Source organism: Camelus ferus, chromosome 14 (assembly GCF_009834535.1).
Source record: "Camelus ferus isolate YT-003-E chromosome 14, BCGSAC_Cfer_1.0, whole genome shotgun sequence".
Taxonomy (NCBI): domain Eukaryota; kingdom Metazoa; phylum Chordata; class Mammalia; order Artiodactyla; family Camelidae; genus Camelus; species Camelus ferus.
The window spans coordinates 34,210,418-34,235,850 of NC_045709.1; the positions used below are offsets into that span (position 1 = coordinate 34,210,418).

A 25,433-nucleotide genomic window follows, 5' to 3' on the forward strand; every position below is an offset into this window, starting at 1 on the left:
CATCAAATCTGTTTTTTCCCTTGTTCATACACTTTGTTAACTTCCAAATTTAGACTCATTATTATTATACACAGAAAATGTTTACTTGGAATTTCTTTGTTCACCAATTCTAAATCTCCCCTTAGAATTGTTTTTTATTTATTTTACTTTCTACTAATTTATTTCTATAGAAATTCCTTCAGGTCTGATAGATCAATTCACTGCTAAAGTATTTCTACAAAAATTCCTTCAGGTCTGTTTGTGGTGAACTGTTTTTGTTAATATGAAAAAGGTTTTTCACCTTCATTCTTGAAAGATAGTGTCTCTGGCTACATAATTCTATGTAAATGGTTTATTTCTCTCACCACCAATTTAAAGATACTACTTTTTGAGCTTCTACCGCCAATTTAATTGTTTTTCCTTTGTGGATGCTCAGTCTTTTTTCCCTCTGGCTGATTCCAAGATCTTCTCCTTTCTCTGGTGTTCTGTGGTTTTTCCCAGTTGATCTAGGTGTGGATTTCATTTTATTTATTCCACTTGGGATATAATGTGTGTCCTTTATCTATGGATTCTTATCTTTTATCTGTGCTTGAAAATCCTAGTTGTTTTTCAGATATCTTATACTCTGTAACTAATAGTCCTAATATCTGAAATCTTTGGGACCAGGACTAAATTTGTAGTTCATTGTAAAATTTTGTAAATTTCTGATTAATATACCATTTTTTACTGACCGTAAATGGGGTGAATTCTGCTAACCCAAATTTGGGAAACTTTGCTTCAAAGGATTTCTACTTGATTCTGCAGAGAATCAGAAGGCATTTACCAACCTAGAATGATTTTTCCCCCCTTCAGAATTCCCCTTAAGAATTCCCCCTCCAGGCTTAATATAGGAGAGACTGAGGTTCACCACTGACTCAAAGTTTAACCTCCCACTTGGTTAAAGACCTGATATAAGAACTGACCCAAAGAAGAACTGCCTCTTGTGCTTGCATTGCTTCCTACTCTGGCCTCAGCTCACTTTTAGGGGGATGGGGTTGGAGTTGGGGGAGTCCCTGAATACCCTTTTTACCTATCATAAACCCAGCAATGCATCAAGCCTGGTTCATCAAGGACTAATTTATTTATTCATTCATTCAGCAAGTATTTGTCGAATACCAACTACATGCTTGGCACTGTTTAAAACACCAGAGATACCACAGTGAGTATAACAGAAAAATTCCTCTTCTCATAAGCACATGTTCTCACTGGAAAGGGGCACAATAAATAAAATAAGTAAAATAAATAGTATATTAGATGGTGACAAGTGCTATAGAGAAAAATTAGGAAGTATGGATGTGGGGTGTGGGATGGGGTGGGGAGGATGTAATTTTAATGGGATGGTGAGGAAGGTCTCACTGGGAAGACCATATCTCAGTAAAGACCAGAAGGTCATGAGGGAGCCATCTGAAGGACAAAAGACTGCAGGAAAAGAAGAAAGCAAGTGTGAAGGCTGGGAGTAGGAACCTGCTCGATGTGTCAGCATGGCTGGAGCAGAGCTCGAAGTGCCACCGCAGAGCCTTACTGGCCACTGTAAAGACTCTGGCTTTCACTGAGTATTATGGAACTCACTGAGGGGCTGTGACCGGGAGTGAAATGACCTGACGCGTCTGAACAGATCTCTTGAATGCTATGGTGAGACTGGCAGGAGGAAAAGAACGGGAGCAAGATTGGAAATAAGGCTGCCCTGCCCCGACTCCCAAGGCACCTGTGTACAAATTAAGAAAAAAATTCCATTAATTCAGCAATGATTCGGAATCGCCAATTATGAAGAGTATTATGAAAAGAAACTGTAGGGTGTAATTGCTAAAAAGTTTCTAAACATTAATATGTTCTTTTTTCTAATTTGAACAGGACAGAAAGATTGGGGGGGGAATGCTAAGAAGCTGGGGAAGAGAAAACAATGAAAATCTCAGTTTTAAGTATTCATTACAAGTCACTGATTCTTGGGGAAATTCTGTTAAAGAACTGCTATAAAATGAAAAAGTATAAAGTATATAACATTATGCAACTTAAAATGAGAATAAATGAAGTTGAGACATTAAATTACCTTGAATACACCAGAAGGCTGAAAGAAATTCAGTTAAAATTAATTTGAAAAAATTAAACATAGACACAAATAAAAATTGCTTTGGAGTTTCCATTCATCTTTGCTGCTTCACAAACTGAGTGTATGCTGGAAACAGAGACTGAGAGAGTTGATGGCACATACGTGAAAAGAGCAGACAGAGCTGGAGCTGTGCACCTGCACCCATTCCACAGATGAGGCTGTGAACAGTTCAGCTCTGAAAGGTGGGGTCACTAAATTTCTCCAGAATACCAATTCTTAAGGATCATTTTCTTATATGAAAATGTGAATTCAGGGTAACTTTTGAGAAGAATGTTTTAAAATTTAAATTTTTTCCAAAGAAAAAATAAAGACTACCCTTGGTAGACCAAAGAATAGTTCAGATGTTTCACTCACCGTAGAATCCATCTGATTGTATCTGGCAATATCTTTGTGCAGCGTCCGTAGCATAATCATAGCCACCATTCCAGACAAGAAGAGGACAATGACCAGGGAATTCATGATGCTATAGAAATAAGTATGTCAGGATTAATCTGCAGTAGCTTAACCTTCAGAACAGCATAAGTCTTTTTTAAAAACTGTTTATTGAATAACATTGAAACATTAACCAAATTAAAAAATCTGACCTGAAATGCAACAAATTCAATGAACTGTGTTCTGCTATGTGGCTTTATAGAGGATACATAACTTTATATACTCATAATTTTGTGATCTGTTGAGAACTAGAATTCTCTCTGTCCATGGTCAACATTATTAAACAACCACTGTGCCTGAATCAGGGCAACATAAGCTGCCAAGGATCAACAATGGACTGGCCTGTGCCTTCAAGAAATCTACTGAAAAACAAAGTTACTTAGGAGTTAAATGAGTGTCAAAAAGATTAGTCAGCAAAGTAGGAAAAGGAGAGTGATAGCACCATGAACAGCTTTCTAAATAAAAGCCTTGGGTCATGATTTGAAGAGAGAGTAAGAATAATAAACATCGTAAATGCCACAGCAGCTTCCATGCCAGGTAAGGAGCTCAAATGCTCTGTTTCATTACCTCCTTGAAGCTTCAGAACAGTCCCATGAGACAAGTTATTTCTGGATAAAGAAATGGACTCTGAGAAACTGGGTGTACAGCCTGACTCACAACCAGTGCCTGAAAGCCAGGACTGAACCCAAGTCTATCCAATTTAAGAGCTCAGCCTTTTGAATACCTGGAGAAAACTAGAGAGTGAATGAAATATTCAAAGGGACAGAGAAGAGAGTAAGAACAGAGCATAAAGGAGATTAACTCTATATACTCTTACCTAAACCACTGAATGTGGGTATGAGGCATAGATTCCAGGATGTAGTCCCATCTAGATGCCCACCTGATATGTTTATCTTCCTAGAGGGATTAAAAAAAACTCTTTAAAGAAGAATTTGCTAACAAAGTGTACTAAGAGTCCAGAACTTCCATTCACAGCTTAACGTTCTAGTCAGTCAAGAAATGCAATTCCTTGGGGGTAGGGGATAGCTTAGTGGTAGAGCATGTGCTTAGCATGCATGAGGTCCTGGGTTCGATCCCTAGTGTCTCCATTAAAAATAAGTAAATAAACTTAATCACCCCCCCAAAAGAAATGTAATTTCTCATTATAACTTGGGTTAGTCATGGGATTCATGGAGCTAGATTTACTCAAGTCTCAGGAAAATCAAGATGAACCTAAACAGTAAATAAAAATAGTAACAGTCCTTTAAAGCACACAGTTACTTGTATTTTTAAAGGTCTTTTCCTTTAAATGTTAAATTAGCAAAGGCTCATTCTAAATGTCAATATTTAGAGTTGTATTTAATTTTTTCAGAAAATCAAATGGAATAGTTTATTCTTTATTCTCTTTGATGCTACCTGTTTATACCTATGAGACACACCTAACCAGACCAGAGTCATAACCTAGGTACCCTGAGCATCTTGCAGGCGTCACCCACACTGAGCTCTTAATATCTAGAAAGAAATATGTACTATTTACTGTGCTAGGCTTGCAAAATTACACACTATATGGGGATAGTAAATGTTACAACTACACTGAATTGCCAAGATAGTTTATTAAAAATAGAGGTGGAATATTGCCCAAGATTCTCATAAAATGAACTTTTACTTTCCTCCTTAGAAAACTCTCCCTTGAATTCCCTAAGAACCTATACAGATAATCTACCATCAGGAAATTCTCCATTTAAGCTTATATTCAAATTCTGATTTTAAAAGTGGTGTTTTTTTCCCAAATTCCTGTTGTACATCTTTGACATTTTCATACCCTATGCCTATTTTCTATCTTCTGTCTTGTTTGTATCTCTTATGGCTTAACACTTAATGAGGCTCAGTTCTCTAATTCCCTAAACTTATTTAAATGAAGACTTAGTTTTGAGTATGATCATGTTGTCTGGTACACTGATAAACTATTCCAAAAATCAGCTCATTAAAAGCTTATCTATTTGACAAGTTTAATCATTAACATGTTTAATTAGTTTAAGTAATATGAATTTAAAATCAGTTTCTGAGTTATACTAAAGATAAAAACACACTCACCTGGAAGCTAACAGAGTAAGTATAGGCAATTTTGATCTCCCCAGAAGCCTTGTTACTTATATCCATGGGGGGTCCAGAGCAGTCTGGTTTATCTATATGGGTATGTTTGAAGCTGTGGGAAGAAACATTTTGGTAAGATGCTGATACATTAGTTTTTCAAAATGGGGTAAAGTAAAGGTTAGAGATTTTGTACATATTTCACAATGCTGCTAACAGTCAAAAGTGATTCATGTCCCAATGAATAGTACAAATATTTACTTCATATAAATAAAGGGCTTAGTTATAAGTATGTGTACAAAATTTTTAAACAAAATTAGAAACAAACTTGAAAATATTACTTGAAGAGTATTAAATAATCTTCAAAGAAATCAAAACAAAACAAACACTGAGGCAGTTTAAATTAGCCACCGTCTTACTATGGCATGCATTTCTTTACCACTAGAGGCAAGAGAAAATGGCTAAAGCAATTGAGGGGTGAGAAAGTCATGGAAAAAAAATAATCAAAAAAGGATCTCACAAATCACTGATAGGTACTTCACACTAAAAAAGCTGACACTTTGAAGAGATGCCTTTTCAAGAAACGACTTGTCACATACTGGAATTTAACACTGCATGGAGACTTTTGAAATAACACACTAATCAGCTCATTTGGGCCTCTGATGAGAGGTCAAGTTGCAAATATCTGAGGCAATGCTTTTTCACTATAAAAGGGGACACTGTCCTAACCACTCATGTTCTCCACTCCAAGCTGACATGAAAAAGCTGTCAAAAACTGACTGAAAAACAAAACAAAAAGTCACCTTAGTCTGATTCCTTATTGTGACAGGAAAATTGTATGGTTTCTCTGGACAACCCATAACTCAATAACAAGTCATACTAAAGGGAGTTTTAGTAAAATCAATTAAAATATCTAATTATATGCCAGAATACTAATTAAGGAAAAACTTAATTTGGCCCCAAATATTTATTCTTTGGGTCTAAGTTTCACTTGCTGTTACATTTATTTTTATCTATTGTATAGTTACCTTTTTGGTTCAAGTTTAGCAGCCACTAATCTTGCTCCCATGGACCCGGTTTCAACAACATGATAGTATATTTTGATGTCAACATGGTTGAAGATGTAAAATGTATCTCTTTCGTGGAATTCTGACTGTGGAATAGAACTTAAAGTTAAATGGTAGAAAACTGGCTATAAAAGAGTCAAAACATAAAACTTTAAGCCACAACAAGTAGGAAAATTTGAACTTGGACAGAATTTTAATCCTTTCCCATAAAAATGTGTAAGTTTAGAGCTTAAATTCTTTTTTTTTTTTAAATTGAAGTATAGTTGATTTACAACATTGTTAGTTTCTGGTGTACAGCAAAGTGATTCAGTTATACAAATATATACATACAGTCTCTTTCATATTCTTTTTTGTTATAGGTTATTACAAGATACTGAATATAGTTTCCTGTGCTATACAGCAGGACCTTATTGTTTATATGTTTTGTAAATAGTAGTTTGTATCTGCAAATCCCAAACTCCTAATATATCCCTTTCCCCCACCACCCACCTTTCCCCTTTGGTAACCATAAGTTTGTTTTCTATGTCTGTGAGTCTGTTTCTGTTTTATAAATAAGCTCATCTGTATCATTTTTTAGATTCCATGTATAAGTGATAGCATGTATTTGTTCTTCTGTATGACTGACTTTATTTAGTATGATAATCTCTAGGTTCATCCATGTTGCTGCAAAGGCACTGTTTCATTCTTTTTTTATGGCTGAGTAGTATTCCATCGTGTGTGTGTGTGTGTGTGTGTGTGTGTGTGTGTGTGTGTGTGTGTGTGTGTGTGTACACACCCCACAACTTCTTTATCCATTCATCTGCTGTTGCACATTTAGGTTGCTTCCATGTCTTGGCTATTGGAAACAGTGCTGCTAAGAACAGTGAGGTGCACATATCTTTCTGAATTAAGTTTTCATCTTTTCCAGATATATGTGCTGGAGTAGCACTGCTGGATCATATGGTAACTCAATGTTTAGTTTTTTAAGGAAACTTTATACTGTTTTCCATAGTGGCTGCACCAAGTTACATTCTGACTAACAATGTAGGTGGATTCCCTTTTCTCCACACTCTCTCCAGCATTATTTGTAGATTTTTTGATGATGGCTGTTCTGACCAGTGTGAGATGATACCTCACTGTAGTTTTGATTTGCATTTCTCTAATAATTAGTTTTTTATGCTGAGTACCTTTTCATGTGCCTATTGGCCATTTGTATGTCTTCTTTGGAGAAACGTCTGTTGAGGTCTTCTGCCTATTTTTTGACTGGGTTGTTTGTTTTTTTGTTATTCAGCTATATGAGCTGTTTGTGTATTTTGGAAATTAATCCCTTGTTGGTTGCATCATTTGCAAATATCTTCTCCTAGTCCATAAGTTGTCTTTTTGTTTTGTCTAGGGTTTCCTTTGTTGTGCAAAAACTAAGTTTGATTAAGTCCCATTTGTTTATTTTTGCTTTTATTTCTATTGCCTTGGGAGACTGACTTAAGAAAACACCGCTACAATTTATGTCAGAGAATTGTTTTGCCTATGTTCTCTTCTAGGAGTTTTATGGTATCATACCCTACATTTAAGTCTTTAAGCCATTTTGAGTTTGTGTATGGTGTGAGAGAGTGTTCTAACTTCACTGATTTATATGTGGCTGTCCAGCTTTCCCAACACCACTTGCCGAAGAGACTGTCTTTTCTCCATTGTATACTCTTGCCTCCTTTGTCGAAGATTAATTGACTGTAGGCATGTGGGTTTATTTCTGGGCTCTATTCTGTTCCATTGATTCATATGCCTGTTTCTGTGCCAAAACCATGCTGTTTTGATGACTGTAGCTTTGCAGTACTGCCTGAAGTCTGGGAGGGTTTTGTCTCCATAAGCTTAAACTCTTTATAAGCCAAAACTAACTGGTAGAGTTACAAATTCTACTTCTTCAATGTTTTAATTCTTCCATAAAACTGTAAAAGTACCTGAGAACACATCTAGTATTGTCTAGCTTTTCCTTTATGATAAAAGTAACACATTTAAAAATATTACATGTTATGAGCATGCTAAATGCTATACACTTGAATACTTTTTTTCCATGGAAGTTTAAAACTTTAGAATAAACCAATAACCTAAATTATTCAAGAGTCAGTGGTCAACTCTCAGAAAAGTATTAACCAATATAGCCAGTTTCATGATTGAGTTCATGCTAACTTCTACCATTCATTAAGAGATTAAATCAGGTTGACCTAATTATACAAAATGTAATATATATACCAATAATTTAAATTACTTTCTAAACGAATATCTTCACTTTATTTTGTTTAATTATAAAAGAATGGCCTCAAAGATTGATACCTTTTGGAAAAGGTATAACGCCAAACTTTTGCAATACAATAATTTATGAACTAATTTTGAAATTCACAATACACTTTTCATGGACTTACAATGAGGTCTTTTTGGCAGTCCACTATGAACATTTTTTTAGTATGTTAAGATTTATGAATCTAACTTTTAAATAGAGTCAGAACATACAAGTCCTAGCCCAAAGCATAGTGTTTAGCATAAAAGAGATACTGCCAGTAAATGTTGAATTCATTCTCAATTATTTTAGCTCTAGACTTATAAATTGTTAATCTGGCTTAAGTTTAAAGATCTAAGTAGTTGTCCTTCAGAATATCTGAATAGTATGCATTCAATGAATTAACAATTTTTGTCCACATTTATTTGTCCAGATTTAGACTGACTCCTTCTACCAAAAAGCTGTATTTTTAAAAGTAGCAGAGTTAGTTTATCACGAACTTACATTAATAACACAAGCATCTTTTGCATGGCCTTTATCTGTAATGTAACAGCCAATAGGAAATCCAGGATTACAAAATCTCTGACCATCTTCAACATCGTAACACCATGTTACAGGCATATTATCCACAATCCTACACACAGAAATAAAAGTAAAGTTAGAAATCACCAAACACAGCTAAGAATTACTCTGCAAATCTGTGTCATCACTTTGTAAAATTTAAATGCCTCAAAATGTCAAACCTATTATCAAAGAATTTTGATAAAATGTGGTTACTTCATAAGTAATAGTATTATGTCAACACCTGCCACCCTGTTGTGAGGAAAAAAAACTTTATAGCTTCTTTGAAAGAGAGTTTTATAAATTAATTTATTGCAATTGTTAATTTAACAATATCATTATCTAGATACCTAAGCACAATTTACCAGTGGAACACTTAAAAGCACCAAATAGGTGTGAAGCAATATATTTAGTTACTTGGGAACAGTTCATGGAAGAGCATAAAAACAAATGCCTTTTATTACTCAGGTAATGCAATAAAAAGGAGACGAATATAACTTCAAGATATGGGACAGTATTCAACTTAAGGGACAGGTGAAGAAGTGAAAATTATAGTATCATCTATTAAAACTGTAAATTCAACCTATGTCTAAAAGAAATGCTGTTACAAAGTCACAGAAAGAAATCTTTCAAGTTCTATAATGAAAAGAAACTTTTTTTTTTAAAAGATAAAAGTAAAGAATAAAGTTCTGTAGTGCTGTATAACTACATTAAAATCTGAGCATGGGGTCCCTTATGCCCAGAACACACCACAGGATACAAAAAAAAAAAAATCACTAAAAATATACTAGCTGTATTACAGTCATAAGACAACACTCCAGGGTATGTTTTATTTGTTAATTAATGTATGCCTTAGGAAGTAAAATTATGATTCTATATTCACCCAAGGCATACATTAACGACCTAATAAAACATGTCTCGTCACACTTAAATGCTATTTAATAGTACCCAATGTACTAAATTTTAGAATCACCAACACTTACATTGTTTATTATTATAACCAACAGGCTAGTAGTTCACAAGAAGACTATAAAATATTAGAAGCATGAAAACCGTGCTATACAATATAAATAATGTGGATTTTCTGGAGACATCAAGAATCAGTTAATTGCTTTTCTAGATAGACAATGACGTTCAATCAATGAACATAAACTAGCAATTAATTATAATATCTTTATGCTATCATAGAGAAAGTACTACATAAAATTATAGTGTTAGTTATAAAATGAGAAATTAAGGGGTAATTTAGGTTTTTTTTAAGGTGAACACCCAAAATTTATCATTTATATAATGCCTTAACATAATAACCTTTTCCTGGTGAGTAACATCGAAAAAAAAAAAAAATACTAACCCTTGGAAATAAAAGTAAAAAAAATTAAAGAATGTAATTTTCAATTACTGTCTTGCTAAGCTGGGGAGGAACAGTTATTGGAATTCAAAATACCAAAAACATTAAAAATCCTATTTTCAATCTGATACAGTGAAAAAAATGTTAAGAAGAGGACTCAAAGGTTAAAGGTCAAATGACTGGCCCCAATTTTTTTTTTCAACATTAAGGACTCCCAATTATTTCCCTCTACCTCCATGGGCGCCATCTGAAACACTTCTATCAATCAAGCTTCATTTATTAATAACTCATTTTCTCAATAAATTAATTTCTAGAGTCTCTGATCAGAATGGAATAACCCATGTTGCTCCAATACACTCAAAAAATTGTAGCCAAAAGAAAAGAAACTTGGCATTTAGTTTATTTTATGTACTTTTAACATAAGTTAATTTTTAATATCCATTAGGATTTTGAATTTTTGAAAACAGCACATCATTCCCCTATGCTAGCGTAGTGGGATCCAGGATTGGAACTCACTAGACTAAAATATCTTCAAAGACCCCTTTCTGTCCAAAAAGCTAGAGTCCAGTGGTTCTGTGATACTCAAAAAACTTGAGTACTTTGATAACTAGATAGATAAATTTTACTTTTATAAATAAAATGTCACAAAGACTTGGAAACTTAGGCAAACAGTATAATCACAAACCATGCAGAGTATAGGGAATTCAAGTGTCTCGTCCTGGTATCAAAACATTAGTCAGTCTCAAGGATCAAGAAGTAGCTTAGGTTATTGACAGAGTAAGCCAAGATCATCCTCAAATTACATTCTGAAGTCCCAAATAAGAATTAAAAGTATTCAACAATTTAGATATGCAAATTAACTACAGCTAATTAACTGACTTCTCTATAAGGAGAATAATGAGTTGGTATACTAATAATCAGTTTTTTTAATCATTCAAAAGGTAGTATAGTTAAAATGTTAAGGGGAGAAAAATTACACTTCATTTATGCCACGGAATGCTAGCTAATTACGAAAAGAATGAGGTAGATGTGGATCTACAGATGTGCTTTACATGGAAAAGTGCCCCTATTTTCTTAAACAAAATGATCAATTTGCAGAATAATGTGTACAATATTTCAGTTGTTATTTTAAAAGGTACTCTTTTATATACCTGCATATGCATGGAAAATTGAGAAATATACCTGAGAAATAATAGTGCTACCTTTGGGGACCAATATTAAAGAAGCTAAGGGTAGTAGAAAACTCTTATTTTATTTAGTATTTTCCTTCACTGCTTTTTTTTTTTCCACAGTTGTGTAATTCGTAATTTAGAAAACAATGAAGTTCTCTCCAAAATGTCTTATCACAAAGGTTAATAAGATGTGCTACATTCACAATAAAATTCCGTAACAGAATACTATTATTTTTTAAAGATCTTTCAGATTTCTAAAGATTTATGCTATTTTATCTCTGTCAACTCTGCTATCTATACTTAAAATCAAGTTTCACAGTAAAAATTTCTGAAGTAAGTCATGGACAGAAATATACTCAACTAGTGGTTCACATAAATTCTTCAACAGGAATCAACATTTTCCAAATGTGTAATAAACTGATTTAAGGACTAAAGCCCATTGCTTAGAATTACAAGATTGTATATCTGTAGATATGGCTTAGATTTTTTGTTAATGGATTCAGACTTGAGATCATAAACTTCTCTGATTCAACAAAAAAAAATCACTATTCACCAGCACTCTTCCAGTTTACTTTTTTAGGCAGAACAGTTTTAAGTTGGCAACTGATACACCTATCACAAACTGTTTAGTAAGTTTTACTATCAAATGCTTTCTCACTTTGTAAACTATTTTAAATTATTTATTCTTCTTGTTATTAAGCATCTTGGGATCAAAACAATACCTATGTTAATTGCATCGTAAATCAGTTATAATTTCTTTAAGTACTATATACACTGTCTGGAAGCTACTGAAGAAGAGCTGCTTCTATTACCTTTAGGAGCAAGACTCTAAACAGTATTCTAAGAGCAGAGGGTAGAAGAGAGAGCTAAAAATCACCCATAGGCCTTGAGAGTCATTTCTTTCATTCAGTCAACAAAAAAGCAGCTGTCAGAGTAAACAGAGGTTGTCAGGGCGAATATGAAAATTTAAGGACTGAGCCTTAAATATGGTTCTGAAGGCTGGAAACAACAATTTGATGCAAAGAGAAAACACCAAGGGAAACTTTTCAATTACTTATGAATAAGCAAATATATCCCAAGCTACATTAACTCAGCAATTAAGTAGTATTCTCACAGTAGCTTAGAGGAAAAAAGCTCTTGGCTTACCAAAAACCAAAGAAATGAGGAGATGAAGGAGACTTTCAAGTTCCTGTTTGCACTGAGGGTCAGATGAGAAAGACGCTGACACAAGTGTAATGGGAAGTTCCTTTCCTTCTCACCTTTCTATGTGGTTCAGGGGTATACCACCCAGGTCTGGCCAATCAGAGTGAATCCCCCTAATGGCAGACTAGTTCACGAATAGGCATGTGACCCAAGGCTGTCCCTCTCTAGGACTTTTTGTTCTGTGTGTATAGAGGGGAGGATGGGGAAGATCTAAGGAGGCAAGAGGGTATGAGATGTTCTAACCATACTATCTGAGCCACAGGATCTGGTCATGTCCAAATGAGGTCTGAGATCAATGGCTCCTAACCTCCCTGAGTGAGGGCAAATGGGTCAGTCTGACACAGTGACATGACAGACACTCAAGAGGAAGTATATGAAGACAGTCTTCCTGTTCACCACCTCCAGCACCTTACAGTTTTGGAAGAGGTAAAGCATATGTAAACCATGACCACCACAGAATACAGGCATTTGTAGGCAAAATTAACAGATCACAAAATACAAGTATTTTTATATGAAGTACATGCTATTTCTCAAACACCAAACTAAAGTTAAATTTTGTTTTCCTATGGTCTTTTCATGGCCTACAAGTATAAAATAGTGGCATTTTCTAGAAGACTGATCCAGGTGCTTTCCCCAAAGCATAAATATGCTCCTTTTAAACACATATGAATAAAATTAGTGCTCTAGGTACCAAGTCCATGTACCAAAACAGGTACCAGACATCACAGTAGTCTAAATAAGCACCGTTAAACAATAGTCCTTTAACCTGTCAACCTACCTTGGTAATCCTCTGGCAAGTAAGTCACTACTTCATATTATTACTAATAACAAAAATAGGGAATAAATTAACTTGTTATATTTTATAGTCAATTTATGCATTCAATGAAACAGGTTTCATCCTGAAAAGGAAAAGCCCCAAATCCCAAATCTCCATTTCTCACCAGTGATGTTGATAATTCAGTAACATGCTTTTTTTCAAGAATTCTAACTTCTGTTTGTCTTCAGCTTTCTCTGTATGGTATGTTTTTGTACAAACAAGCTTACAGGTCTCCTCTTTATTAAATGAAAACTGTATTAAAATAAAGTAGAAAGAAAATTAAGAAAAAACATCCAGGTCCTTTACATATATGACATAAATACAGTAAAATCACTGGTCTCATTAAATTACTTAAATGCATTAATACTGATAATAAACATTTTTAAATTCCTCAAAGCTCAATGAGATTTTAATTTCAATATTATTCTGTTTCTCTAAAAACTTAAAGTCATCAGTTTTTCTTTTGATAAGTAACAGTTTTTATTTTTATTTTTGATAATTTCATTCTACACATCTTTTAAGTATAAATGAGTCCTAGGAGGGAAAAAAACCTACATGTAGAATAAAACAACATCAGTCTTCCCACAGTAATGTCCCCTCACAATGTTTTGGAAATTACAGATTTGAAGGCACTCTAGTAATAAACAGACAAGTTTTTAAGTCTATATAGTCATTCAGTGGATATTTGTTAAGTGTCCCCTATGCAGGCGATGGAGATTCAGCAGTGAATAACAGACTGTGATGACAAGCAAAAGTCAAATCTGGATGTCTAGAATCAGAATAAACATTGATTCTTTTTACTCACATTTGAAAAGACTGTCAATTTTCAGGATGTTATGTAATAATAAAGTTGAAACAAATGGTAAAGTTGAACAAAATTTGATAATTTTTAAACAAAAGTTTAAAAACTACAGAAATTTATTAACTATATATACAGTTCATAATATAATTATATATAGTCCAATACATCATTTAATAAATTCAAACTTTATTACAGGGAGTACAAAAACCAACTTGTGTATATTTCACTTCAAAGTAATCCATTCTTTTATACATTACTCATTAAAATCCCTAAACCAGTTTCTATGCATCAGCTGACAAACCAATGTACCAAGCGTAGCCCACTGCTGCCACCTGTCAGCCAACAGTTTCATTTTGGCCACGTTGCTACTTCTGTAAATATAGCAGTATCTGTGTAAATATTTAATATTTTAAATCTTATATGAAACTTACAGGTTCCATTTTAAAAAGCAGGAAATGAAAAAGAAAAAGTATACATACTAAGGAATAAGTGTCAAACTCAATGCAGAGAAAGACATTTTTAGTTACATCAAAAGTGGCAAATCTTACACCTCAATCCAGTGCTTATTGGGTTTAGGCAAGTCAACTGTGTGTTCAATTGTGAAGGAAAAGAGCAAACCTAAAGATGACATCTAATCATGACAATAAACACTTATTTATTACCTCATGTAACCCTCCCAGTAACCCTATGAAGGAGTCTCCTTTGCTGGCTCCTCTATGTCTACCTGACCGATTAACATCAATTGCGCAAAGGCTCAGTCCTCGGAATTCTTCTGTTCACTATTTGTACCACGCCCTTGGGGATCTCATCAATTCCTGGCTTTAAATATCACCTACACACTAATGATTCTCAAATACACATTTCTAGGCTGAACCCCCTCTCCACACTCCATACACACCTTCGACTGTCAACTTAACATCCCCACTTGGATGTCTAGTGAACAACACACATTATGTCAAAACTAACTCTGCCCTGTTCTCTCCAAACATGCTCTTCTCTCAGACTTTCCATCTTAGAAAACAAGCTCCACACCCCAGTTCTCACCCCTCAGCAAACTCTGTTGGCCCCACCTTCAAAATACAGCCAGTTTCTAAGATTCTGACCACTTCACAACCCCTACCCCTTACCCTAATGGTCTGAGTCACCATCAAGTGATACATATTTTCATGACTGATCACAAGAGCCCCCCTAAACGGTCTCCTAGCTTCCCTCCTTGTTCTCCCAGGGTTCATTCACAACACAGCAGCCCTGGTGATCCTGTTAAAATCTAAGCATACCCAAATCCCCTTGATGCTAACCACCTTGTCCAGATATACAGGTCAAAGTCTTTAAAATGGCCTGTCAGTCACTATATGATGTGGTCCCAATACTTCTTTGCCCTCATTTCCTACTATTCTCTATCTTGCTCACCTGCTTGAATCACAGCAGTTTTTTCTGTATCCTGAATACATCTCAGGACCCTTGCTTTTGCTGCTCTCTTCCCCTAGAACACCCTCCCCCCACCCCCAGATACTCTCATGGCTCACTCCCCTACTTGCTTCAGGTCTTTTGCTCAAATGTCACCTTCTCAGATGAGACTTTCTCTGACCTATTTAAAACTGCAAATTCTCCATCCATCTTCCCTGATTTATCTTCAGTAGTTATTTCAGTAGCAACTGACACACTATATATTTCAGTAATTCATTTTGTTTCCTTGTCCCCATTAGAATACAAGTTGCACTAGGACAGAGATTTCTGTCTGTTCACTGCTGTATCCCACACCTGCCACAGTGCCTAGCATGTGAAAGGCATTCGGTAGTTGTGTTAACTGAGTGAATGAATAAATGAATATGAGTGGTTAGACTTGAGATTTTATGATATGTGGCTCCAGCTTCACATAATGCACACACTGTCTTGCATTGCTTTTTCCTGACCCCAACAAAAGTCATAGATAAAAGATGGCAAAGCAGATCTGGGGTTTTGTTTTGTTGCTGGTTGTTACCAGTTGTTTACTGCAGATCTAAACAATGGCAAATTTCTTTGAAAATAAACAACAAAGAATCAATACTGAAAAATATGTCAATACATTCAAGGCTGGCTTGGGAAAAGAAATCTGATATCTTAGCCCCGTGTTTCTATTAACCTATGCTTTGGTCTTAAGAAATGCTTGCTCTGTCTCTTTAAGCTTGGGGCTTAAAGAATTTGTTTTAGCACAAATCTTGATCCTAAGAAATTCTAGAAAATTCATGGTAAGTATTAGGTGCACATTCTTTCTCCATTTTAAAACAGTCCACTGTTCTTCTATTTTGCCTCAACTCCTAGAACAAAATTAAATCTGAAAAGCACTACGCCTAAAAGAAAGGTCTTTTGCATAAGCATAGTTATATATAAACAAATGTACCCTGAATGAGATCCTACTAAAGAATTAATTAGCCTTTAAAGTCTGCATCAAAGTGACACAGCTTCTCCATGGATTTGAATATTTTGCTGTTTACTGCTAGAGGATCCTGCTGTCTCTCAAGTTCACTGGAGGTGTTACTGATGCTCTTCTCACCGTCCATTATTTCATAAGGCCAAAGCATAAACAAACAGAAAGATGGGGCTGAGACACCACAGGACAATTTCAAGGTAGTTATATAATTTAATAAATATGCCTGAAAATAACCCCCTGCTATAAAAGAATGCAGTAATTTCCAAAGGAATCTTTCACAATACACATCATGGAGACATTACACAATATTCTTGCCCTGCTCAACATCACTCATATCCATAGCCTCTGAGCTTCTTCTTTCCCAGTGACTTAATCTCATTACTCCTCCAAATCTACTACTTTTGAAAAATTTCTTAAATTTCTGGTATCTTTAGGGTAGAAAATCTCAAATTAAAATATTCTAAGAGGACATACTTATGGCTGAAAACTATAAACTTGTAGTGAATTAAATTTATACATTTACACGTCTTCCCCCCAGTGCTTCACAGTATAGATATAGTTTTGGAGTAAAAGTGTTAGTGGGACTAATCTAGGATTGGGGATTTGCTGGACAGATGCTCAGTGTAATAAGTGCCAAGGGAGATAGATGGTGGTGCTTAGTGAGAAAGCAGGGAAGGCGGCTAATCACAAGGTCACAGAAGAGAAGGATGTGACACCAGGAGAAGGAGCTGTAAGGCTAGGGAATAAAACTTGGGGTCAAGTTAAAGTCATTAAGTGTTCAAAATAGATAGATAGATAGATAGATAGATAGATAGATAGATAGATAAAGTGAATGTGCTCACATGGACAGATGCCCAAGGCAGAGTTAAAGAAAAATGCACAGTGCAGAATACGTTAAATCATAAATATGCACATTTAATTCTATTTTTATATGCTTGTAAGTACATGGAAAATTTCAGGAAAGATTAACAAGAAACTAATTTGGAACAGGGAGGAAGAGAAACTTACTTTTCATTTTATATTCTTCTGTACCATTTATTTTTATATATATTATTGATACATTATTATTGTAAGAAACTAGTTTAATTTTTCTAAAAGAGATGCCCAATATTCTTTGCGTAGCAGGAGAGCAGATATAAAATGAACAGGAGACTATGAAATTCAGAAGGATAACAGGCTTAAAATATAATAGATTTAAAAGGCAGAGTAATTCTGGGTGATGATCAAGTGCATATATTGAAGAGAGTACCTTACACTGTGCTTAGCTTGGTTTAAGTGATGTCCTAAAAATGTATCAAAGATGTTCCAAATATACTTTCAGTGGTCAAACCAGAAATGTTAGCTTCCGCAAAACACAATGGGAAAGCCGAAGTTCTGCTGTACTGGCTAACTGAGAAAATCTAGGGATACCGCTCCTAGAGAGGGAGGAGCAATGGAGCAGCTGGGGCAACTCTTCACGCCTGAAGGCTGGGTTCCAGGCCCCCCTGTAAGGTGAGGCTGGAGGCCTAAGCACTATCCTTTTGGCCACCACCTCATTACTTGTGATACTGACTATATGAATTAACATAAACTTATCCATGACACATTGTGAAAAGGGGAGGGATCCTCCTAAATAGTGACTTTAAGAATCAAATTATTCCAGGGTGCAAAAGAGAAGTGAATTCCTTCTTATCTATGAGAACTAAGTTATTTCAGGCTTTTCTGTAAGGTGGGGGGAAAAAGAAAAAAGATGTAACTAAATAACTTTTATATAACACTGAATACAAACCTTATATGGTGATGGTTCAATTCTTTCCCCGAACAATACCTGACCAAGATTTTCAGATGGGCGTTTTCCTTCTGATGCCTGGCAAAAATCAAACCTGGGGGCAAGAATATTTAAGTTTTTAAGCATAAAAGGAAACAAGGAGATATCACACCCCTAGCCAATCTAGAGGACAGATCAGGTGCTGATCATGCCAACAGCTCTTGCAGCTAGGTAAGAAATACATTTGTACTTCAAGTTCCATGTACCACATCTCTTCAAAACAAAAAAAAAAAATCTGAAAATTATGCCTTAGAATGCTTCCATTTTTAAATAATTTTATTAAGATGTAAATTATAGGATTTTTAAACTGACACATTATTTTTGTTCGTTCCAATGATAAATTTATATCCTATTCTTTAAAGTAATTCTGCATAACTTATCTTTTGTTATAACTTTCTAATCCAAACATTTACTTAATAATGACACTTCAAGAAGATATGCCAAATTTACATGGGTTTCTGCCTCACCCTGATACACTGGCCAACACATCCCAACATGAAAAGCATGGCTAGACAGGCTCTCTGAGAGCAGGGAGTTGTGGAGAAGCCATAACCAGTCGACTGTAAGCTTCTCTCTGTTATAATTCCCTTGAACTGCTAACCAGAGTTTCACGAAGTTTTGTTTGAACATTACAGCCTAATTTCAGCTTTGCTATAGAATATTAAAGGGCAATTCTGTGTTTACCACAGAATGATATGGGAGTACTTAAGACCAGCAAGGTGATGACTACAGATTAGTTAGATTCCTAACAGGAAGATGAATCGTGGGTGATAAAAAACTGGGGCTGAGAAGTTCCTAAATGAAGACTCTCCAACTACTGGATGTAAGAGATCCATTTCCCAGGAATACCCACAAAGATTTAAGGAAAGATGTTTGTTTATTTAACAAAACAAAAACTAGAAAAAGCATTTAAGTGTCCAGTAGTTATATAAATTATGCTCCAACCATTCATGAAAGTTGTATTCTCTTCTCACACATGTTTAGATACATGGATTCTTGTTGGATAGTCTAAAACTGTTTTTCTGTGTTTTTTTCCAAAGTAAACACGTATTTTCTTTCAAAACTCCTAGGTAACAGAGAAATTTAGATGCCAACTAAAATTTAGGAATTTTATTTTACACCCAATATGGTAGATAGAACTCAAATGAACAAAGGATATTATATATTTTTAATAATATCAAAAAATGGAAATGATCAAACGTTCATAAATAGAGGATTAGTGCAGCAAATCATACACAGACTCTATAAAATCTCTACAAAGGAATAATAAACAGCTACTAAAAAGACTGAGGTAGCTGTGTATTAACAGAGAAAGATATGCACATAGAGTCAGTGAGAAAAACAAGGTACAAATAAAATGTATAAACCTACTTTTATTTAAGACAAAATGTGTAAATGGTTATGTACATTAGAATACACAAAGAAAAATGCAGGGGGTGCAAATAAAGCCATTACTTCTGGAGACTGATAATGTGGGACATAAAAATTTTGTTTAAAACTGTATGGGTTTTTTAATAATCAAAAAAATTAAATAAAACAAAACGGCTATTTGTCCAGTCAGATAAAAAAGGAAATTCATTATTTTAGTTGATGATTCTGTTTTATTGCAAAGTGACATAAAAAAATCACATCTCACATTTTTAACCCTACCTTGGAAATAAATACCCCTTTAAAAATGTTTTCAGGCCCTCTACACTTCTTAAATGCATATGAATTTATTCATAATTGTGGAGAAGATAAAGTTCTAAATGTACCAAATTCTGATGTCATTTAATTTTATATAAAAACCAAGCTGAAAAACTTACGCTGTATATTCATAAGGAAGAACAGATTCCACTGAGTCAAGCCTGTTCACAAACAGTTCAATTTCAGCCTGAAAATGAGGAAACACAGAATCAGAATATAAACAGCTGGAGACCAAAACTTAAGTCATGCTTAGAGTTAAAAAGGAATTTGACATGTTTAAAATGAGAAATGTTATGATATCTAACTCACTTTAAAGAATTCCCTTATAAATCCATTCACCAAGTAGATTTATATGTATCTAAATTACAATAAAATAAATTTCAGAGTTGCAAATGTCTCCAATATTTTCTAAATCCTTGTTAAGTAAAAATTGTTTAAAAATTAGACAGGTTAAATAATTCATCACATCAATATACATGCTCTTTAAAAAAATCTGGTTTTCAAATGCAGTATTTCATTCTGCAGCACAAAAATAATTTTTATTTTTAAACACTTTTTTAAAACATTCTCACAGCATTCAAGAAATGCTGCCAGTGAAAAGAATAAGAGAAATGGAGGCATCCAAGAAATATTTTAAGAATGACTCTGATAGGAGTTTGATGGGTTTTATGTGAAGGTAAAGATGAAAGATGCCTTAAGTTTCTGATGTGGACAAGTAAACAAAACAGACAGTGGAAGAGAATTAGGTTTGGGGGAAGAGATCATGAGTTCGTCTTCAGACATGTTTTGTCTGAAGTGACTCTGAGATATCTAAGTGTAGAAGGATAAACAATCATAGCACTCAGAAAGAAAAATCTGGAGATATAAATTTGAGACATATCTGCAATTAAAGTGAATATGAGACACCACTAAACTTGGCCAAAAATTTGCAAAGGCTGTAACACCTGTGGCTATTTGAAATGTGAAGTGGCTACAGTCTTCTGGAAAGCAATCCAACAGCATCTTCTTAAATTAAAAATACATATATTTTTCCACCCAGCAATCCTACTTGTGAGAACTTATCCCCTAGAAATACAATCAACTGTGCACAGAAGACCATGTACAAGAATGTATACTGCACTGCAGACTTGTTCATTTTAACAAAAAACTAGAAACATATTGCAGTATGCCTGTTGACAGTAAATTAGCTATTAAAATAAACGCCATGGGACCATTAAAAAAAATGTTGCCAAATAGGTAAGAAATTTCTAGATCATCTGTAATAGAAATACAATCTCATGCTCTTAAACAAACAGGAGAAGGACAATGACAACATGGTTTAACTTTAGAGGACTGCTTTGATCAATTTGAGAATGCTGAACTACAAAGGTAGTGACCGTGAAGAAATTCACAAAGACCAAATCAAATTCAGCAATGGGGTACAAAGAGAAAAGCTGTATCAACTCTGTAGGAAATATGCATTAATTTAAAGCCACACCTTCCTATTGAAGCTCCCAAAATTTCTCCAAGGTATATCTGAAGTTCCAAATGGCCCATGTACCCACTTTCCCAATAGAGGCTTAATCCTATTCAAGACAGAAATCTTTAGTTGAAAAAGTCAGCAAGTAATTTGTGCTCTGAAGTGCTTTTGGTGCTAACCAGAAACAATTACACAGGAGCTGTTTACCTGGGCCAAGTATTTTCATAGGGTTAGATCACTACAGCTGCCTCTGGACGCTGATTGTGAGGCTACCCGGAATGGCATAAAGCCACATTTTCCATTTTGATCTCATTTACTAGAGCTGTCAGCAGTCCTTTATGCCTGGTTTATACCCTGAATGTGAGACCATATATTTGATGTACAAAAACACTGTCACTGGAAAAACAGCAAAACCCAGCAGGCAAGAGTAGACTCTGGGCCAGTCTGCCTGGGTTCAAGTCCCATTTCTACCATTTATATACTTGGTCAAACTATTTAACATCTCGGTTCCCTCATGAGTGCTTCAGTCTCTTTATCTGGGAATAACAGTATTTATCTCACTGAAGTATGAGAATTAAATGAGTTAACATTTGTAAAGTACTTCAAACACTGCCTAGTACATGAAGTGCTATGTATTTGTTAATAAATAAATAATACACAAATAAAGCCAAGTAAAGTTAATGATATTAAGATTAGGGAATACCTAAACTACACTGCTCATCCACTAAAATGCTCATCTAATATTCATGTTATACAAGGAAGACATTAGTCTTTGCATATAGCACTGTAAACAGTATTATACAAAATCCCTAAGGGTGTACTCAAATAAAAACATAACTCAGTGGCGACACTGTCTCAAATACACACAAAAAATTTAACTGTGTCTCCTTGTATAAAATATCCAAGACCGTATCATTGGTCATTTTAGCTAAAAGGATAATGAAACATGACATTTAAGCTTACAGAATGCTTGAGTAACTTAACAAAAATATGTATAACTTGTGAAGGCAAAATTCCCAGCTGATAGCCTACTCTGCCAAAATAATTCTCACTAATTATAAGGGGTCAACACTGCTACAAAGATACACCAGAATCCAAGTGTTCTATTTAATATAGCTTAATGAAGACTAAAAGTTCCTAAAAAGCTAATCCAGTTTACATTTTTAGATCACTTTCTAAGAAAAAGGTAGCTATTATACACATAGAAAGTTCTACACAATTCTCTATGTTTTGAATTTCAAAATCCATAAAGCCACACTTTCAGCACATAAGCTAACTCTCTTGTGCTGCAATTAAACATATTCTTTACTCTCAACCTCATTCAATACAAAGTGATTAAGAACACAGACTGAAGCTGGGCAGCACGGGTTTAAATCCTGGCTCTGACATTTACTAGTTGTGTGATCTTGGGCAAGTTTCTTCACTTCCCTGTGCCTTGGTTTTCACATCTGTAGAATGGAAGTAAGAATAATAATTCCTGCTTTAGTCATTTTTGAGAAGATTCAAGAACAGTGCCTGTCACAAAGTACTATGTAAGTATTTACTATTATGCAGCAGTGTCCAATAGAACTTTAAGCAATGATGAAAATATTCATTATCTGCACTGTCAAATACTGTAGCCACTAGCCATATGGGGCCATTGGTCACTTGAAATGTGGTCAGTGTGGCTGAGAAACTGAATTTAAATTTTTACTTAATTTTAATTACATTTAAGAAGTTACAGGAGGCTAATGGCTTCTGTATGGGACAGCACAGTAATGGAAAAGAATAAAATGCTGCTTAGGACCATTTATATACTCTCTTCATATAATTAATATTTTTACTCTAGTCTCTATAATCTTTACCTGGAAAAATAACTCTAATGTTAGTCTACCTCAGAGGTCAGCAAATTCTTTTCTTCAAGGGTCAGAGAGCAAATATTTTAAGCTTTGTTGGACACACAGTCTCTGCAACTGCAGTGCAAAAGCAGCCACAGATATTATGAAAATGAAGGAGCCCAGCTGCAGCCCAATAAAACTTTATTTATGGGCACTGAAACTTGATCTTCATGTAATTTTCACTCACCACTAAATATTATTCTTCTTTTGATTTTTTTCCCAATCACTCAAAAATGTGAACACAATTCTTAGATGGAGGACCCTACAAAAACAGGCAGCAAGCTGAACTGGACTCCTAGTTAGTTCATCCTTGGGCTCTGGTTTCTAGGTATTTTTCAATGTTCTTTAAATTCACATCTTAGGGAACCCAGAACAGGGCAAAGAGTTCAGAGATCTGATGCCATGTAAAAAATTTAGGACAATGTTCAAGAGTATATAAATTTAGGGGAAAAGTTTCTTCCATTTCTATGCAATGGATGAGGCAAGAATTTTTGCTTAGCCTATGATGTTCTCTCTGAAGTTTCACGGTACATCTCTTGGCTGTAGGATTATAAGATTGAGGGAAAACCCTACTCTCATTTTCTGACTTCTCTCATCTCTCCTTTGAGTCTTAATATTTCAAAACGGAAAGGTCTTAATCTTTTGAATTGTCTATCTCCTTGATCATGCCAGCTGCTTTTCGGGGGATCTTGCCCTACTCTCATATCTTTCTAAAAAGATATTATCATTGAGAATTACAGGCAGAATTTAAGACACAGACTTCAAAGTTTCATATATGTATAAAATGATAGTTACTTTTCATTAGCCTTTTTGGCAAAAAGCATATTCTTCAATGACACTCTTCATCTCTTTCCAGTGTTCTGTAATAGCTTAGAGCTCATCACCTCAAAAATATAACTGTTAATTGTTTTTCTTCAAATATACTTTCTTAATTTGTCCATGATCAAATTAATTTACTACTTTTTGTTCTCTTACATAACCTAAAGAGAGCTTCCGGAGTATATTCCCATTGGCTTCATATCATGTTACACATAAGAGCTTAATTAAAACTATCAGCGAATTAAAACATTTCACATTAATCCTCTTTGCTAAATTTAAGATCTAAATTAGTCTCAGGGACTTGTTCTGGAAGTCTGTCTCCACTTTTATTATTCCCCATGGTTTATTCCCTACTCAACTCCACCCTTAAGCTAACCCACACCACTTTAAATTCCAATTTAATCTTTTTAACAAACAGTCTTGTTGGGGCGAGGGTATAGCTCAATGGTAGAGCGCACGTCTAGCATGCAGGCAGGTCCTGTGTTCAATCCCCAGTAACTCCATTAAAGATAAAAAAACAAAATAAAAAAAAAATGTAATTACTTCCCCCACAAAATAAAAATAAATAATTTTTTAAAAGAAAAAGAAAAAAAAATCTTGTCAAAACTTTAGAAATCAAATTCACTGGCTCCCTCTAAGTCCACTATAAGTCTCTGAATCAAACTCTAGAAGCCAGGAAAACTCCTCTACTAGACACCATGCTAGTCTTCTGTTTATATAATTTAATATCATTTAATTATATAAACAGTAGATTGATTATTACCACACTTATTCCATTTCAGTCTATAGCCCAAAAACCCAAACACCTTCCCTCCCTGTTTTCTTATTTCCAAAGTATTAGTTTTTATCCATCGTACACTTAAAGCATCATTTTGTCTACTATCAAATCCCCATTATATTCACCCTGTCAACTTTTCCTGACCCAGCTTCAAATTCTATTCCTAATAACAAAAACGTTAACAAGTATGTTTCAGCCTTGCTTTGTGATTTATAAGGATGTCTACAATTATCAACGGCTGTCCACAAAAATCTTCCAAAGTAGTAAAATCCAAAAAAACAATTCTTCTCACAAATCTTTCACCTAAAAATAACTTTTAACACACAGCATATAAATAGGGAACATGACTTCAGTTTGGAGGCATTAGCATCAGACTGCTGGGTTCATTTCAAATCCTAGGTCTACTGTTAATAAATACGTGCTCATGAGCAAGTAACTTTGTATGTGAAGAATGAATGATACAATAATAAAACAGAAAACAACAGAGAAGCTGGTCCACAGTTGGCACACAACAACTGTAAGTTAAATGTTTAACTATAAGCTAGATAAACAGTATTATTACCTATTATTTTACAGAAACTGGACATTCATGAATCTGAATATGCATTAAAGTATTAGGATAACCTTGAGGGTTTCTGTGGGAGGCCCACCCACATCCCTCCCGTTAAAGGACACTAAGAACAGTAGCTTCTGATCTACTGTTTATGCCTATTCACTGATTACTCTCTTCCTGACTCTTAGATTAGGGAAGG

The 25,433-nt window shown here is 34.6% G+C and overlaps 1 protein-coding gene across 1 annotated transcript in view; it reads right to left on the reverse strand.

The window, feature by feature from the left end:
* TM9SF2 (transmembrane 9 superfamily member 2) overlaps positions 1–25,433 on the reverse strand; it is a 52,456-nt gene that overhangs the window by 18,689 nt on the left and 8,334 nt on the right. Inside the window, exons 2-9 of the mRNA XM_006195200.2 lie at positions 19,868–19,935; positions 18,024–18,117; positions 13,168–13,295; positions 8,447–8,576; positions 5,656–5,780; positions 4,631–4,742; positions 3,375–3,454; positions 2,480–2,588 (exon numbers count right to left, since the gene is read on the reverse strand). Coding sequence (XP_006195262.2) covers positions 2,480–2,588; positions 3,375–3,454; positions 4,631–4,742; positions 5,656–5,780; positions 8,447–8,576; positions 13,168–13,295; positions 18,024–18,117; positions 19,868–19,935 — 846 coding nt within the window. The remainder of the gene's footprint in view (positions 1–2,479; positions 2,589–3,374; positions 3,455–4,630; positions 4,743–5,655; positions 5,781–8,446; positions 8,577–13,167; positions 13,296–18,023; positions 18,118–19,867; positions 19,936–25,433) is intronic.